Source organism: Nematostella vectensis, chromosome 14 (genome assembly GCF_932526225.1).
Source record: "Nematostella vectensis chromosome 14, jaNemVect1.1, whole genome shotgun sequence".
Classification (NCBI taxonomy): domain Eukaryota; kingdom Metazoa; phylum Cnidaria; class Anthozoa; order Actiniaria; family Edwardsiidae; genus Nematostella; species Nematostella vectensis.
In genome coordinates, this window is record NC_064047.1 from 5,429,965 (window position 1) to 5,448,171 (window position 18,207).

Here is an 18,207-nt window from a genome sequence, read left to right on the forward strand (position 1 = left end):
TAGTAACGTACAATTTCTTTGTAAAAGTAAAAAAGCAAACAACTTGAACCGTAACTTCGCGAAATAAACACACTTTTCTCTTCGCTAATAGAAGTGAATGTGCCAAGAAAATGTCGGCGAAATTAAAGTATTTAAATCCCGCGAGATATTGGAAGGAATTGGTGGTGAAAGGGCGTAGTTGTTGTTATTTTTTCTTGTTGTTGCTGTTTTCAGTTTGCTCTTTTTTGGTGGAGGGGGGGGGGGGAGGGAGAGGGGCTTCGCCTTCCTCTTGACGGCCAAATGTGCGCCCTAATGCCCCAGGCTCTTTTAATTTGACCGTGAGCAACAGGTAACCCAAACAATCAAGACTATCTTATTCTTGTCCCAATAAAAAGTGCCTATGTTATTTTTATCATGTTGCAGATAAGTTGTATATTATTGACAATCAATATACCGGCTCATCTCATATACGCAGAGGGAAATTATATAAGAACTCGCACATTTTATAATATAGCGCTCACACATCCAATGTCCCATAATGCATTGCAGCCAGATAGAAATCCAAAATGGCGGCAAATTCAGCTCGAAATACTTTGCTGTGGTTGAGAGAAAACTACCACGCGAATGTACGTCAGGGCTGGCTTGATGAATGCATAGACTTCATCAAAAGAACAAATAGTGTAAGCGTATTCATTGGATAAATTCAAGGTCTCTGTGTAATGGAATTTACGATTGTCTTGTGGTAATGTATCAACCTAACAAGATGGTCTATCACAACAGCGAGGTTCATGTTGATAAACACTAAAGACGTGGTATAGTTTTTTTGCACTTTAACAACAAAACGTCAAACTTCAAGAGAATGCTTATATAAATACTATTTGATGAGTGTTCTTACGAACGCCTTCGTTGTAGCGTGTAGCAGGAGAAATCAAAAATAGAAAACCCCCTAGGGGGGGGGGGGGGGGAAAGGGGGCGGTAAATCCGCCAATCCGCTACATTTTCGGGGCAAATCCGTGAATCCACAGATATTTTTAGATCCGCATGGTTTGACAGATAAACATTAGCATCGCTTAAAATTCATTTCAAATCCGACATTGGACTGTCAAAGCCAGCCAAAATCCAAAATCCTCGCCCAAATTGTCAACAGGTCCGTGATCCACCGTATTTCCAAAATCCGCCAATCCGCTGAAATAATCATCAAAATCCGTAATCCGTGAGCATTTCGAGGCCCAATTCTCCGATCCGCTAACCTATTCGCCCCCCCCCCCCCTTGCCCTATAGTCCCAGGAAAGGGTGGGGAATTTGATTTTAACCCTAACAATTTCAAAATTTATACAGGAAGGTTTCATTGTTTAAAACCTTCAGTGTTTCAGTGTTTGAAATTATCTTTTAGCCATTTTACCAATAGGGTGAACAGATTTAGTCACAAGGATGGGCTTTGACAACACAAAAAGTACAACTTCGTTCCCTGTTCAGCCGAGCGTAACTATTTGTCCAATGGCCTCAGTCAAGGAGGCAAATGGCTGCTTACTTGTTTAAAAAAAGGCTAGCGGCAAGGGAAAATAGTTTAGCTCAGATATTTTGCCACATATCGAATGTAAGTGTACCCTGGCATAGGTCTACGAGATAAAAATGTTTCGGTTTTTGTATTTTCCTTGTGAATTTCAAAAGTATTTGAGTGCTACCGAAAACGGAACCTCCAACCTTGTCTCTTTCCTTAGTAGGGTGAGTGAAGCTGTATATTTTGCAAAGAAAACTGCCCCAAATCGTTATTAGACATACATTTGACAGCAACAAGACGTGTTCTAAGTTATAAGGCAATTCTATTGGCAAAATTTCACAAAAACTCACCACTACAATCCACTTGTTTTACCTCTAATACGAACAGCCGATTCCAAGCTATGAACAAGCTTCAAAACTATTGTCTGAGCTAGCTGTCGTTCTAGTGTATGGTGGAACCCACTCCCAGGGGATGTGGGGCTCAGTAGAGTTTATTTCTTTAAAGTGTATATTTTATCACTCCTTAATCAAAACAGGTTCCACCATGTATTGGTTTATACTCAAGGTACCTATTTCCAATATTGCGGTGATAATAATTCCTTCCTGTTTTAGGGTCGTTCTATTACTCAGCACATCTACATCTACATCTACAGGCAGCTGACTTGCAAGAAATTGGTGAGGCAAGTTTACCCCAAGTCAAGGATGAGGTTATGATGGTAGAAGGAACTTATTGCTTGCAGGTGAAGCCTATTCAATAAATATATACTGTCACACGCTTTAGGGCCAATAAATTGTTTATTACTAGCTTGTTTGGCTCTGGAAATCCATCTTGTATTGTTTGAGGTTGCCTCGTTTAGCTGAGCGCAAACCCTATTAGACATACATTTGACAGCAACAAGACGTGTTCTAAGTTATAAGGCAATTCTATTGGCAAAATTTCACAAAAACTCACCACTACAATCCACTTGTTTTACCTCTAATACGAACAGCCGATTCCAAGCTATGAACAAGCTTCAAAACTATTGTCTGGGCTACCTGTCGTTCTAGTGTATGGTGGAACCCACTCCCAGGGGATGTGGGGCTCAGTAGAGTTTATTTCTTTAAAGTTTATATTTTATCACTCCTTAATCAAAACAGGTTCCACCATGTATTGGTTTATACTCAAGGTACCTATTTCCAATATTGCGGTGATAATAATTCCTTCCTGTTTTAGGGTCGTTCTATTACTCAGCACCAGTTGAATCAGCTGGTATATGACAAATTCTTATTAGCTGACTTGCAAGAAATTGGTGAGGCAAGTTTACCCCAAATCAAGGATGAGGTTATGATGGTAGAAGGAACTTATTGCTTGCAGGTGAAGCCTATTCAAGAAATATCTACTGTCACACGCTTTAGGGCCAATAAATTGTTTATTACTAGCTAGTTTGGCTCTGGAAATCCATCTTGTATTGTTTGAGGTTGCCTCGTTTAGCTGAGCGCAAACCCTTTGAAACTGTAGAATTTGTTTTGCAGATTAATTCTGTTATAAATGTTGGACAATCAGCGTATTCACAAATCATGAAAATTAAAGGGAAAGATGACCCTGAAAGCCATTTGGACAAGAAACATACCAATGTAAGTTTTGTTTCATTCAACTGTCATATGTACTCAACTGGTTATATACCCATTGATTCCTCAACTAGCCTGTACGGGCATGTATGGACATGTATGGACATTTACACATTTAGTGTACATATTAAAAAAGGGGAAATCTGTCCAGAATGTGAGAAATGTCCATTGTATGGAAGCCATGGTAATATTTTTCTGAATTCTGAAATATCTTAGGTTATCATCCAAGGGCCGATTGCCTGTAGGCTGGGCGTGTTACTTCTGACCAGACAATGTCTTGTATGCATTTTGGGTGGATCCACAGAAAGCCTAGTGGAGACCAACTCAACATGGAATTTACTTCACAGCAGCATGTAAGCACTTTAGAATAAAAATTACAGACAAGCCCCAGCCCTAACCTTTTTTGAAAAGAATAATCGTTTTATATATCATATTTCCTCAGTTAATAATTTTACTGGTTGCGTCTTCATACTAAAACCGGCAACTTTGTTGTAAAATTTAGATTGCAAGCATCACGCTTGTTCTATTCTGATGGTCTAACATCCTATTCTGTGTACATGTGCAGGCCCGTACCCAGGATTTTTATTGGGGGGGGGGGGGTGCAAAATCCGAAAAAGTGGACCTAATTTTTCCAGGGGGGAGGGGTACCACCCCTTTGCAGTATCTTCATGGGACGTTTATTGTCGGATTTAGCTACATACCAGAGTGATCTATCTTATGCTTTATAGTTTTGTCTACAAATAGCACGTCTATTGAGAACTAAAAGTGGACCTTTGGCCATTGTGGGGGGTGTGTTCACACCCCCTGCACCCCCCCCCCCCCCCCTGGGTACGGGCCTGATGTGTGTTAATGTGGTGCATGCAAGAAACATATTCCTCAAGTGTCTTGTTTACTATAAAAAGAGAACTGATCTATAATATCTATAATATTTAAAGGCACTCTGTCAGCTACTAGTATGTCATCCTAGCAAAATACAAAGTATGATAAAGCATTAATATCTGTCTGCTAAATTGGTTACTGCAGTCACGTACCATTGGCTGGGGGGTAGGGGGGTAGGGGGGTAGGGGGTGCAGTCATAGGTACTATTTTAAGATTCCTAGAAATGACCCACTTTTTGGCTGCCAGGGTGCCTGCTCACCCCCTGTGTATGCGTCTGTACTGTATGTAGAAATAAAACACAACTTTATTTATTTATTGCATAATTTCTATTAGACTAAGTCAATGAAGTATAAAACTTTGATTTTAGATGATTATTTCCTTACTTTTTCACAATATAGCTATGAGTTTTGAATGAAATTATAACAAAGACGTGGCTTACAATGGATATTTATTACCCATTTTGAATACCTGTTGTTATGTCTCTAAAACATCAGTGTGAGTACATTGCGGGCCTTGTTATGCTGGGCTCAGTAGGATAGTAAAACATTCGTCTCGCAATTTAGGCACAGTCTTAAACTTGAGGCAAAATTTTAATATTTCACTGGTTTCTTTATAATTGCAGAGGGCAAGAACCGCCAGAACCTCCAGCAGTTGTACAAATACTTGAAGATGAGGCAGAGAGCTCATCTTCCAAACCATTAAACAAGAACACTCAAAATGTGTCTATGCAGTCATCAACAAGAAACCCCTTTTGTAAAAGTACTGCAAAAAGTTGTCAGAATTTCTTTGAAAACAAACATCAAATGAGCACACCTGGTGTAGACTCTAGTATTTGTGCAAACCTTAGAGTTACTGGAAAAGTTCCAGGAAATGAAAGGGCGAATAATAACTGGCCAAACACAAGGACATCTATTGGAAAAAGTAAACTGCAGAAAACACACTGCAAAAGCCTTCAGAGATGCGATTCCTGGGGAGAAAGAACTGATTATTTTGATGATGATGATAATGAGTTATTAGACGAGGACCTATTTTTGGATGACATAGAAGAGAATTTGGATTTTGATCAATTGGATCAACTTGAGAAAGGAGCTCTACCAATAAGGAATTCTGCATCAGAGAACATTGCAAGTCTTCACCTTCAAGAACTTCAGGATGTGTTTGAGAATATTGATGATCAAGATTTGGATGATTTTGAATTAGATAATACAAATAATGGAAGCATTATACTGTGTGGGAAAACCATAAAGAGAAAAGAAGATAATTCAAGAGTTTGTAGCCTTGGAGTGGACACTGGAATTACTGATTATTCATCGAAGGGGAAATTCCCTATGAAACAAAGGAATAATAAGGAAGATGAAATTTCTGAGCAGGTCTGTAAAAAGCAAAGGCAAGCTTATGTCCCCCCTTTTGGAAACAGTATCAATCCAAAATCAGAAAAACATCCAACTTTTGGAAAAGATAGACAAGGGGTGTTGGAAGGTATGGAAGTGATTGATGTTGATCATCCTGTCATGAAACCCAATGATCAAATAACAAAACTGGACAAGATGGAAAGTATGGGACGTTCTTATTCACTTGAGTCTCTGCCATTTACCTATCTCAAGACTGTGGAGCAGCATCTGCCATTTCAGGAGGATATCACCATCAGGATAAAGGTTTGTGCTCTTGATAAATTCCAACAGAATATCAAGCAATTTCCATCTGTAGGCAACATACATTTTACTGAGACTGCAGCAATAGTTTTTCTGTTTAAAAACATGATTATGTCAGTAATAATGTTTGTGGTTCATGTTGAAATATCTGTATTTGAAGCTGCTAAAATAGATTTTGAATTTTATTTTTGAATTCTGTTTTTCTGAATCACTTTTCATTGCATATCATGATAATATCATCTTGAATCTTGCTAACATTTTCCAGGCTTATGTCTCCACGCTTGTAAACCATTCCCAAACACCTGGAACTGGTTGGTGCGTCACTGTCAAGGTGAATGATGGGACAGCAGCGATGGACATGGATCTGGGAGCTGAGGTAAGGCCCGATTTTTATGTCGCACTGCTTCCATACCAAATGCAAGGCCAGATGCATACGGCGCTCTTCTTCTATGCTGAATGTAAGGATAAACAATAACAAAGGAGGAGTTGATCGACATTCTTTTAAGGTTGGTTTCCATATGATTGCACTCAATTGCACACTGGACACACATCCTGTAAAACTGTGAACACCAAAAATAATGTAATTTGTGTGTAATTTTTATTGTCTTTTGACGAATCACAAACGAGAATTCAGACACTGAGACTTGTTAAGATAAGTTCCTTGTTGACTGTTTGCATTACAACATTTTGAAATAATTTTGTTTCTTAAAAGGTACTGACAGAGCTCCTTCAGATGCCCGTGGAGAGTTTCCAGGTAAACATATTTAATAATTATCTTTCACATTTGCTACAATTAATGGAACGCAGAAAGACATTCCAGTCTGTTCGTCCTCTTATTTACCGGATAGGACGTCCTTTACAGGGTCAAGGCTAGGGACATGTGCCCCCCCTATTATACTAGGGGCGTTGCTGTGCCCAACAATATTTTATTACTGTTTCTGTATTGCCCCCCCCCCCTTAATCTTACCTGGCTGCTACGGATTTGCTTTACTTTGTGCACTTTTTAATTTATCCCTCTTTTAGAACCTGATGCAGAAAGCAAGAAAATCACCAGACACTGAACTTCGACGCTCGTTACAACAGGTAGTAATTGGTATCTATCCTCGTTGACTAGTACGAGCCCTTACTGTTGATAATTATTGCACTAGATCACCCTGAAAAGTCAAAATTTCTGGGTAAACATGATGCCCGACACTATAACCATATACGAAATAAAAAAATGAAGTCTGAAGACCTCATGTAAATTTTATCTGAATGACCCATATTTTGTTCATTAAGTATTTTGTTTTGTTACTGATAAAGGGAGGGGTGTTTCTAACCTGCTAGCCGACTCTCCAAGTGTGTTAATTCGGAAATAACTGTTTTGGGGGTCTCGGGATTCCTGTGACGAGCAAAAAAGCTCTCCTCCCTTTCCCCCTCCCCCCGCTCTTTATTTTTTGCGCCACGAAGATCCTGAACAACTAAAACACACAGGAGAGGCGGCTCGCAGGCTAGGGTCTGTATTGACTATTTTCTTATCTGTGCTTGTAGCACACGGAGCAATTCCAGAGGAACCTGAGCATGGTCACGTGTTTAATGGACGTATCATTTGTATGCACTCGCCCCAGGCCTGTACTAATCCGACTGCGTCAGCCCTCACGTGATGATGTCAAGATGCTCATGTCCCGGATTAGAACCACGTGATACCACTCATTTCCCCGATAAGAATCACGTGACACTGCTCGTTTTATTCTTTTGATCTGATCTGGAATTAATTTTTTTTTTCAGTCGAATAGTTAGGATTTAGAGACTGGCGATGCCCAGTCATGAATATTTTTCAATATAAAAATACCGCCTTTTGGTGGGGTAAAAGTGTGGTGGTGTGGAAGGGGGTACATGTGTTCCCTAACCCCACCCCTATCCACGCCTCTACCCCTGTAATGCAAATGTGCAAAGTATTTCACAAGGGATAAGTGCAATGAATGGGTCCTGGCGAGTACGCCTTTTGTCCGTGTGAGAGTCGACCATTTTGGGTTTTACTCAAGCAAAAAAAGCTTGATACTCTTGACGAGTATCGAATTAGTTGAGAAATATTTGCTTGAGCAATGGTGCACAGGTGGATAGAGTCCTTGTTGTCTCAATTCTCTGTGCGACATGGTTGCAGCAATGAAGACAGGAATTTGTCATGTCAGGAACGAGATTGTTAAAAGCCGCATTGTCACTGCCTCGTACCCAGGCGTCTCAAGTCTTTAAAAACACGTGAAAAATATACTAGTGAGCACAAAAAAGTCATGGAAAGGTTTAGCGCTGGCGCAAAGGACCAAGGGAAGGTTCGTTTTACCCAAGCACCCCTGCGCGCTTAGTCCAGTAACGCTAGTAAGCGCCTGGGTACGAGGCAGGCATTGTCACCAGTTTACTCTCGGAGGTCCAACGGAAACCTCAACAGTTAAAACACAATAGAATCTATTAGAATCCGCGCTATATAGCAGACCACTCTAATATATCAGTTACATCCTCCAAGCGTTTTCCGTTAATAATAGTCGTGATTGTTACGTAATCGACAGGAAGTAAACTGGTGACAATGCGGCATATTATACGAACACTTCGACTCGAACGGGTACGTTCATTCGGGGGCCTGAATCATGCTTTACATATCCTTGCTAAGAGTTTTGAATAACAATAAATGGTTTTTCTAAAGGGCTCTAGAGGTTTTTCTAAATCTTTCTATATCTGTGGCTGCTATCAGCCCGGGGAGTACACCCCCTAAAAAGTCACATATGCTCGTCGAGAAAATTGATTTTAACCCTAAGGGATAGAACAAGGGGTGTGGCTAACATAAATTTTGATCCGTAAGGGACAACAAAAGGGACCTTAAAGGGTGCTTTCATGTATTTTTTGAGGTATCAATATAAAAAGTTAGATTCGAGTTGTTTAAGATTTTACTTTCTTCGTAATTTACTTTCTTCGTACTTTCTCTTGGGCAGTCAAAACAACGAACGCGATTCCGGTCAGCGGATGGTTCTAGGTAATTCCATTTCCTACCCGTCAAAGCTCAAAACGAACATTTGAAAGGATCTTCTTTAGAAGTTTCCAGAAAGCCACCTGTTAAAATCCGTCACGCTTTGCCAACCGGAATTTTATCCGATTTCACCAGATATGTAAATTATCAAATGCATAGAAGTTGTATACAAGTTGTATAGAAGGCCTAAGCATTAAGGTGCAAAAGTTTTGGGTGAAATACGTTGAATGCGTGGTTTTCCCTTATCGCGTGACCCCCTGGTGTCATAATCTTTATTGTCAGGGAAAACCCAACAATTAGCGAAATTTCTAGAAGACAAAAATACACATTACATACATATTAAGTTCGCACAATGTGGATTTCATTTAAAAAGCAGTTGTAGCTAAGGGAAGAGCATCTCTTGCTAGTGCGGTCTCTACAATGGAGAGTAATTATTATGAAGTTCTCGGAGTAGAAAGGAATGCTACTACAGATGACATACGGAGAGCTTATCGGAGACTGGCGCTCAAGTACCACCCAGATAAAAACGCAGGGACCGAGGAAAATTTCAAGGAAGTTTCAGAGGCTTATGAAGTTCTTTGCGATCCCCAACAACGTGAAAGGTTTGACAAGAAGTTCGCACCAGACACGTTCCGCTATTCGTATTCAAAGCGCGCGACAAGTTTTGATTACGAAGTGAATTGCGGTGGATTTCGAAATTCGCATTTCAGTTGTACTACCGAGGAAGCGAAACGAATGTTTTCGAGGAGTTTCTGTGATGAGGATTTCAGTGACCTCATTGGCGGGTTCGGAGACTTTGGTCTTTTCAGTAGAGAGAAGTCTAGAAAAAGCAGTCGATACGATGATTTTTTCAACGAATTTAAAGACGAGATGGATTTTGAAACTCCGTTCAAGAAATTTAAAGTCCAGGATCCGCCGATTGAGAGAGATTTGCTGATCGGCCTTGAAGAGTTACTGAGGGGAAGCACAAAGAGAATGAAACTTTCTAGAAAGATCTTTCAAGACGGATTGTCATCTAAAACAGAGGAAAAAACCCTGATCGTGAATATCAAACCAGGCTGGAAGCAAGGAACGAGAATAGTCTTTCCACGGGAAGGCGATAGAAGACCGGGAAAAGACCCATCAGATATAGTATTCAAAATAAAAGACAAACCCCATCGCCATTTCACTCGGGACAAAGACAATAATTTAATCTACAAGGCGACAGTGTCACTGAGGACGGCTTTAGGAGGGATGAATATTCATGTGCCTTCTTTGTGCGGCGAAGTTATTGACTTAGAAAACAAAGGTATAATTCAACCAGGCATGGTTAGAACAATCAAGGGCGAGGGATTACCAATACCGGGGAACCCATCTGTCAGAGCTGACATGATAGTAGAGTTCGACGTACATTTCCCGAATTTTCTGTCACGTGAACAGAGGCAAGGTCTTTTAGATTTCTTGCCGGGATAAATGGGGTTAAGCGAAGAGCTGTTTGGGGCACACGCGCCGTGAGAGTTCTTGAATGTTCCTCAGTCGTATCAAGCAGAGCAGATGTTTAATCAACAAAACAAAATCTCGAGTCAAAATAGCTTGTAATTATTTTCACCTACAGTGTGAGCATAGGAGAATATGTTTAAGAAATAGAAATAGTTATTGTAGACAATTCTAGAAGAAAAATTATTACGATTTTCTTAGCGTTATTTTAATTCTTTTGCAAAAATTGACACGCGTGGTAATGATTGTCACGGCGATAAAAAAGGAATAAATTTTCTGAATATGGAGTCAATTCGCTCTTTCTAGGTCCTTCTAACGCCATTATATTACACCGTCCTTTAGGTTGTCTGCTTTAGCAGCCACTGTTATTGCACGCACGCGCCTTCCCCACAAGCTTGTGCGCGACGCGGCTACTCGGCAAACTACCCTTTAGTATCCAGTCCGCAATTTGCCACCCCAGTAAAAAAACAAGTGTAAAAAGTATCCATTTCCATCAGCTGATTTGGGGGAAGCTGTTGTGCATGTTTTTTTTCGATGAAAGTGGTAGATTAGATATAAGAATGTGTCTTTGAAAAGATTCGTCTCGATAATTTTTTTACAAGAAGTCCCAGGACTACATAGCTTGCGTGTGTGTTCTAGGGGGGGGGGGGGGGAGGATTTTGCGAAGGACTTGAAGGAATAAAAATGGCGTCTGCTCCCCTTTTTTTTCTGCCAGCGAACGTATGAAATAACTTCCCCGCGCGCGCCCTTCCAAAGCAGAAAGTAATCCCTTCGAATCAATATTGGTAGTCCCCCCACTAGAAATTTTCGACTATCACTATGAACAATGGAAGACATTTACTATTCATACACTTGTAGTAATATTTGATTTTCTATTATATCATAATGTTTCTATAGCATAATCGAGATGCAAAAGGGAAAACTTGCGCTAAAAGATCACGTGACCTTTTGCGTGGCGATTAAGCCAAATTTTCTGAAAAAAAAACTTTCTTGCTAATTCGTAAACGCCAAAAATGTTGCGTTTTGTTGTTGTTATTTTGCCGCTAAAAGCTTAAGCGCACCCAAAAGTCACGTAATGTATTAGCGCAAGTCCCCTATTGCATCAAAACACAGCCCCACGTTATTCAGAAACAGGAGGATTTGAAAAAATTCACTCCGTTAAGGGAGTAAACAAAAAAAATACTCCTCAGTGGAGTAGTTTTTACTCCAATAAAGGAGTTCAAATTACTCCTTTAAAAGTACTCCATCGCAAAGAGTAGTTTTTACTGTCTGAGTGGAGTAAAAATAACTCCCTGAAACTAACAGTGTTGTTATTCAGAAACAGGAGGATTTGAAAAAATTCATTTCTGTGCTTAGTCTCTGCGATCCTTCGCACAGAAAATGTTTATATTGTATATTCTACATAAACAACACACAAGGCGTGAGGAGTGACGCGTACCAGTTTATTGGAGACGATATTACAAAGTATAGATGTAATGTAAAATATACAAACATGTTCATGTATCAACTAGCCAAAGACTGGGGAAAAACAACCCCGGAAACAACGACACGTTATGCAAACTGGTAAGGTCAAGTGAAAGACGAATGTAATTAGCTAAATATATAGGCATGAGTGAACCTCTAGGGAACGCGCAAGGCGCGAATTCCGAATGCCCAACATAAACACATTTCTTATAGCATCTAGCCCTTGGCGTTCAGATCGGAATTCCTGTGGTGGGTAAGTGATGACGTCACAGTGCTCGTCTCAGATCCTTCACGGTTCACCTACAGAGGCACAGGAGACCCGATACGAACGCCATGGCTTTGGTATGTGACGTCACAGTGCTCGTCTTAGATCCTACGCGGTTCACCTACAGAGGCACAGTAAACCTGGATACGAACGCCATGGCTTTTGTATGTGACGTCACCGTTGTCGTCTCTCGGATCCTACGCGTTCATCTAGGGCACGGGTAACTTGAAACGAATGCCAGGGACTTTCCCGCTCCACTTACAGAGGGCTAAAGGTTTTTTTTGTATAACTCTTTGCTCACGGCCAACCACGTAAGGAAGTGTGAAGGCCAACCCTTGAATTCGCTAGCTAAACCTGTGCACGTACTTTAACCCTGGTGCATTTTCTAGAGTTACGGTACCACCAGAGCCTGATCACAGGAATATTCTCAACGCGGTTGTAGGCACTATTGTTGTGAAATTGGAGGCTATCGTGGCTGTCACGTTAGGGGTGAGTGTGCCGATAGCGATCGCACCCTAGTACAGCGACTCGTCATACAACACTCCTGCAAGAGACAAGGGAACAGAGAATTAATCACGAGCTTGCCTGCGTTCCGTAGAACGCGAGAAAAGTTTAGGAATCCCCCATCCGTTTCCCTTTTTTTCGACGGCCTACGGTTCCACTGAAGTAGTGCCTTATGAATTAAAGGCGATGCTTGATCAAAATTCGCCTCGTTTTCGATTTCGCTTGGTTGCCTTTTTAGATGACGCAGGTCGCGGTGAAGCACATGAGTACCCATAATGCAATTCGCACTCACCAGCTACGCAAGCTGTCATGAAGCATGCGATGGTTCCAGCTAGCAGGGCGCGCATTCCAAGCCGAGCCACGTCACATGTCCTGGTTGGCGCAATAGGTCCCAGGCCCCCAATTTGGATGCCGACTAAGCCAAAGTTAGCGAACCCACACAGTGCTTATGTGCTTATAATTTCTGAGCGGATCTGTAAAAAGAGGCGAAAAAAGGATTATCTGTGTCTCAATGCTTGAGTGACCAATGTTTTGAACGTTAAGTGGTGTTCAGGTACTACTATGAATCTAGGGAGGGGTGCATCTAGGGAGTATGACTTACAGATATTGTGCGACCTGGTTGCAAATGCGTCCTCTTCTTGATCAGAGCAGACAATCGAATGTACGCAACAAACTCATTCAAGAACGTCTTGATGCCAAGAAGCTCTGCTACCACATCACAATCTTTCCACTGAACACCCATCAAGTAGGCAACAGGACGCAAGACATAGGAACAGATTAACTGAAAATTGGACAGTCAATATGTAAGGTTGTGCAGCTGGGTCCCCTGGCTTATTTTGGCCACATGCAATAATCAAGAGCCCTTGCTTGACGGCTTGACATCACACGATGTGAGACTTGTAGGTAATCATGCGGCACTCCTAGTCATCAATTAGAGAAGGGGAAAGGAACGCAGCATCTGTACGCCTACCATTGTCTTCAGACAGACAAACATATGGAGATAGTCCTCTTTTATATGCAAGGGGGCTGGATTGCTAAATTCATAGAACTCTCCTATTATCAGCTGCATGGCTAAAAGGCTCTATATATACAGTATGCGGCACTCTTCTCATCTCAAAGCTTAGCTCAGGGTGTCCAACCATGAAGCCAAGCCAGGAAAGCATGGTATTAAAGAATGCCAGGAAGGCCAAAAAGGCAATCAGGTTTGCAGCAAAATTAGCTACCAGGTGCGAAGAAAACCTTTTCTTTACCCTCCGAGCAGTGGTGGCGAGCGAGTAGAAAATCCACTTGCAGTTACCTTTTGTTTCCATTTGCAAACTTTTATGAATACATTACCTGAAAACCCGTAAAGCCGGTTTCAAACCTGTTAACACATGAGCAAAGGCTGATACTACCATCCATTCATCATGGGGAAGGGAAAAAACGCGCCGTTGGGGGTCGAGTTACTCATTTACCAAGCGGGGGCGGTTACACAGCGCGTCATTTGAAAGGTCGCAAGCTCGTAGGGACAGAGCTCGCTGTAGGGGCGAAACCAATGCAAATAGATCCAGTTGAAGTAGGTATACGTGCTTTATTGAACACTAACAAGACACTAGACTTCATTTCGTAGTCAAATTATCCTATAGCTCGTGCTTAGCTTTATGGCTAGGCTGGAGATTTCGGCCCCAGCACCGCTATCTAGCGAACTCTGTACAATACACAAGTACCAGAGGCACCCGCGCATTAAACCCAAGAATTCCTCCAAATCGCCACCGCAGCCGAACCAACTTGAAATATTTACGTTACACAATCGTCCCGCCATTTTCATGCTGTTCGTGTTATCAATCCTTATTGTAAAATCGATGGATATTGAAACCAACCCTGGACCTGTCACAAGCACGGTCACGAACTCAAATGACCCTCAACTTGATTTACCCATTCACTCCGCTATTCAACAAGACCAAACGAATCCAGCTGAAACTTGTCCGCTTCCAGCACCACCTCTTCAACTTCACCTTCTATAGAGTGCACAACGTTCTACCTCAACCCATTCTGCCTCAACCACCTATAAGATCTCACAATAGGAACTTCAACAGACAATGGTACTTCATCTCACGCAATGCCGCCACCAAACACAAGTAGCCCAGGCAATGGTTTTGAAGCTTGTTCGTAGCTTGGAATCGGCTGTTCTTCTTAGAGGTAAAACGAGTCGATTGAAATAGCAAGTTTTGAAATGTTGCCAAAATTGCCTTAACTTGAAACATGTCTTGTGCACACGCATGGCACCCTCTTTCGCCTGTCTCTTACTTGGCCTATTTGAAACCAACGCTCTGCGTGACGCCCCTTACAAACGCCATACGTGGTTAAATCGACGATATTTCTTTTGTATGGACTGAGGATCTAGACAAATTGAACGCTTTTGTAGATTATCTTAACAATCTACTCCACACACCATTAAATTTACAAGCTCACACTCCTAAACAATGTACCTTTTCTTTACGTTTATGTATCCCTTGTTAATAGTAAAATCGAAACTAACTACCAAACCTACTGACAAACACCAACACCTCCTTTTTTCATCTTGCCACCCTCATTACACCAAAAAGGCTACCCCCTATAGCCTCGCCCTCCGTCTTCGCCGCATTTGTTCTACAGAAGAAAGCCTTAATAACCGCTGCAATAAACTCACTAACTACCACCTCCAGCGTGGATACAAACCCGCTTTTCTCAAGAGACAAATCCTACGCGCTGCTAACGTTTACCGAATTGACGCCCTACGCCCTAATAATAACAACCACAAAAAGTCCCGTCGCATCCCCTTTGTCACTACTTATAACCCTACACTACCTAACATCAACGACATAATCCGTAGAAATTACAACCTCCTACTCTCGTCTAAGCGATGCCATAAGGTTTCCAATGAGCCCCCACTTGTCGCCTTTCGCAGCGCACCTAAAGGTCTAACCTCAACCTCAAGTGACCAATAGAAATGTAAAGGACATAAAAAAACTGTCACGCCCCTACTGGTCATATTCTTATAATTTTAGAAAAGGCCTGTTTAGAGAAGGTACAAGCCCGCTCGTCAGACCTAACAGGATTGGCTGGATTACCTCATTCTTCTATTATATTCCTGTTGTGTCCCATTATTTTATTTGTTGTGCACCAACCAATGTGGTGAAATCTTCTGATAGCTTCCACATGACTCTGTGCTTGAGGTAAACGCTTTTTGCGGGAAAATCGACGACGGGGGCGTAAATATATATGAACGTTTACAATAATGCATTCCCCCTAGCGACGCTAACTGGCTAATAACAGAGGCAACTCAAATCTTCTTTTCTGATAAGCTTATAAGTGACGCTAGGTCAATGGAAAGAACTAGTAAGGAGAATTAGTAAAAATGGCGCGGGGTTACGGACGATTATTTGCTATAACAATACAAGTTAATGAATGGATTTTAGTCCTGTTATAACATGTAAAAATAAACAACGATTTAAAAGTGTAGTGCAGAAAGTTAATCTTGATGATTTTTTTACATTTTTCTTCACTAATCGGTTTTTTATCACAGAATCGATAAACCTTTCAGTGCATTTGTGGATCTGTCTACCATTTCCCTTGGTTGGCGCGAATTCAAATCAGTGATTAAATGTAGTAGAAAGGTTACGAAACTATCAGGGTTTTTTTAAAGAAATTTCTCAGTTTTTTTTCTTTTACGTTGTAGTTAAGTTAGCGAGCGGGATCACACTAAAAACCACTCCAATCGAGTTTTTATTGACTATACCAAGAAGTTTCCTCTTATTGTCTTTTGACGCTTGCGGTTCAGTGATTGCTGAACGATCGTAATCACTGTTGATGCGTTTGAGCATTTGGTGTTTAATCAAAACTAAGGTTTTATACCGAATTAAATTGCGTTTTTCTTTAATGTAAGTGTTCCATTTAGCTTGCTTTATTCCTTTGCTACCAATAAGCAAGCCGCTTGTATAATGCCCGTGACAAATTCTATCGTGACCAGGGGGTCCCTGGGGAAATTTGAGCCTGCTGGCTTGTAGTATCGAATAACAGCTCAACCCGCCTTTCCTTGTCGATTTGCCGTACCATGAACACAGTATTCCTACTAAACTAAATAGAAAAATTCCACAGAATGGCTAGTCCTGAAATAGGGTTTACGCTGTATGTCAAGGTGAGTTTTATAGAGGTATTTATATATTTTACGAACAATTTCGCGGAATTTACGACCTGTTTATCTTATACTTTAGGCATCCACACGAGATGGGAAGTCTCTTGGTGCTGATATTGTATGCCATCGTGTTATGATGATGCTAGCTCTCAAAGACATCGCTGGAATTTCAGGAAGAATCTTTCCTGTGGATACTGTGAGGAAATCAAATGTCGATTTGCATTTCCCTTACAAGAATCTACCAACTTTGGTATTGGAAATCGATGGAAAGGACCAGGATTTCGACGACGCAGCCGATATCGAAGATCGATTCGAGCGGTCGTTTCAGCCAGTTCTCCGCAGCGAAAATAAGGCTATCAACTCCTTTGTTTCCGTCGGTCCTGGCTGTACTATCTACCACAAGTTTAACCAGTATATCAAGAACAAAGACACGGCAGGCGACCCCTTGCTACGTGAACATCTACTGGCTGAAATTAAGAAAGTTAACAACTTTCTCCTCTCCGATAACATGCCAAAAGATGAGCATGGAAACAAGGGATTTCTGTGCGGATCTAAGCCTGGTCTACCCGATTGCTATTTTTTACCAAAAATGCACTACATCTTTGTCACACTAGGGGTCGTTAAAGAGTTTCCAGAGGAAAGTTACCCAGGAATTGAGGCATATCTAGAGCTTGGTCGAAAGCACCCTGCATTTTCGAGTACATGCCCTGAGAAACCCGATATAATCCACTTCTTCTGTCGCCAAGCAAATCTTCCAGAGAGCGTAACGATGAAGAAATGTGCTCAAGTCGAGAAGTAGGCCCTCTATTAACTGTTATAAGATTTTATTTCTGTAAACCTAACCATTTGTGATAGAAAATCATGTTATAACATATATATTCATATTCTAGAAGTTGTATAACGGATATCTGGTTTAACTGTGTCAATATTATTCGATGTTTTGAAAGTATTGTGATATTTCTGCGAATTCTGCGCAAGCTTTATTTTATAGAATTAAAAAAAGAATACATTTGAAAAACTTATCTATTTTGATCTATTGTTAGCAACGCAATTAACAGCATTTATTTCCTTTCAGACAAAAGGGGGCAATTCCGTAATTAATTTTAAATTTTAATCGCGCATAGAATGGCTTAATCGCGATCTGATGCATATTTTTGCTTTGTTTCTTTACCTTGCGGCGTCTCTTTCGGGTCATTTGGGGTCGTTTTGACTTGATAGTCGTCGGAGCTGTCACACTTTGGCAATAAAAATATGCGAATATCGACCGGGTAATGTACCAAATCTCCAGATAGTGCCAACCTTTAGTAATTTACAGCTTATGTACCGAATTTTCCACACATTTTACTTTCAAATCTCATGCCTTTAGGAAGGGCTATCCTAAAATTGTACCCGGTCAAATAAATTTATACATTTTTGCGCGGGAATAATGACAAGATGCCAATCAAAGTGATGTTTTATGTCTACCAACCTACGCCATTATCCTAAGAGCGCACGAAATGAAATTTGTAACGTCAGTTTCAGTTTACAACCTTAGATTTCAAGTTTTCGCGAAAAATAAGTGTCGTGAAAAGACTATAGACGACGAGTGCCAAAAATATGGACACAACAACATTTTAGGCATACATTTCTTTTACTTTTCAGATGCTTTATGTGTCCGGTCTCCTCTCTTCGGGGATCGTATTTCTGTCCATAATAGCGGGGTGCCTGTAGCGTGGATCGAATATAGCTG

At 41.0% G+C, this 18,207-nt stretch overlaps 3 protein-coding genes and 1 long non-coding RNA gene across 10 annotated transcripts; 3 read left to right on the forward strand and 1 right to left on the reverse strand.

Annotated features, from left to right (window-relative positions):
* Positions 1-522: 522 nt before the first annotated feature.
* LOC116610343 (recQ-mediated genome instability protein 1) lies at positions 523-8,294 on the forward strand. Of its 7 annotated transcripts, none has more exons than XM_048721389.1 (10): positions 523-659; positions 2,133-2,219; positions 2,693-2,833; positions 2,992-3,093; positions 3,304-3,440; positions 4,589-5,621; positions 5,884-5,994; positions 6,331-6,372; positions 6,642-6,701; positions 7,149-8,294. In XM_048721389.1, exons 1-10 carry the CDS (start codon positions 546-548, stop codon positions 7,299-7,301), a joined length of 1,980 nt encoding a protein of 659 aa, XP_048577346.1. In that variant the 5' UTR covers positions 523-545; the 3' UTR covers positions 7,302-8,294. The 7 variants fall into 7 exon arrangements, with proteins under 7 accessions (XP_048577346.1, XP_048577347.1, XP_048577349.1 ...); XM_048721390.1 differs by having other exon boundaries at positions 2,693-2,773; XM_048721394.1 differs by having other exon boundaries at positions 533-659; positions 2,092-2,219.
* A 78-nt stretch (positions 8,295-8,372) lies between these two features.
* Positions 8,373-10,289, forward strand: LOC5502872 (dnaJ homolog subfamily B member 5). The gene has a single exon (XM_001623953.3). The coding sequence runs from the start codon at positions 9,037-9,039 to the stop codon at positions 10,066-10,068; it is 1,032 nt and encodes a 343-aa protein (XP_001624003.1). The 5' UTR covers positions 8,373-9,036; the 3' UTR covers positions 10,069-10,289.
* Positions 10,290-11,513: 1,224 nt separating this feature from the next.
* Positions 11,514-16,198, reverse strand: LOC5502873. The gene is made up of 3 exons (XR_007306426.1): positions 12,927-16,198; positions 12,618-12,798; positions 11,514-12,365 (listed from the first exon to the last, which is right to left on the reverse strand). It is a non-coding gene; the product is annotated as an uncharacterized LOC5502873 (long non-coding RNA).
* Positions 16,199-16,332: 134 nt separating this feature from the next.
* LOC5502870 (maleylacetoacetate isomerase) lies at positions 16,333-17,496 on the forward strand. Its single transcript, XM_001623954.3, has 2 exons — positions 16,333-16,481; positions 16,558-17,496. Exons 1-2 carry the CDS (start codon positions 16,443-16,445, stop codon positions 17,275-17,277), a joined length of 759 nt encoding a protein of 252 aa, XP_001624004.1. The 5' UTR covers positions 16,333-16,442; the 3' UTR covers positions 17,278-17,496.
* Positions 17,497-18,207: the final 711 nt, after the last annotated feature.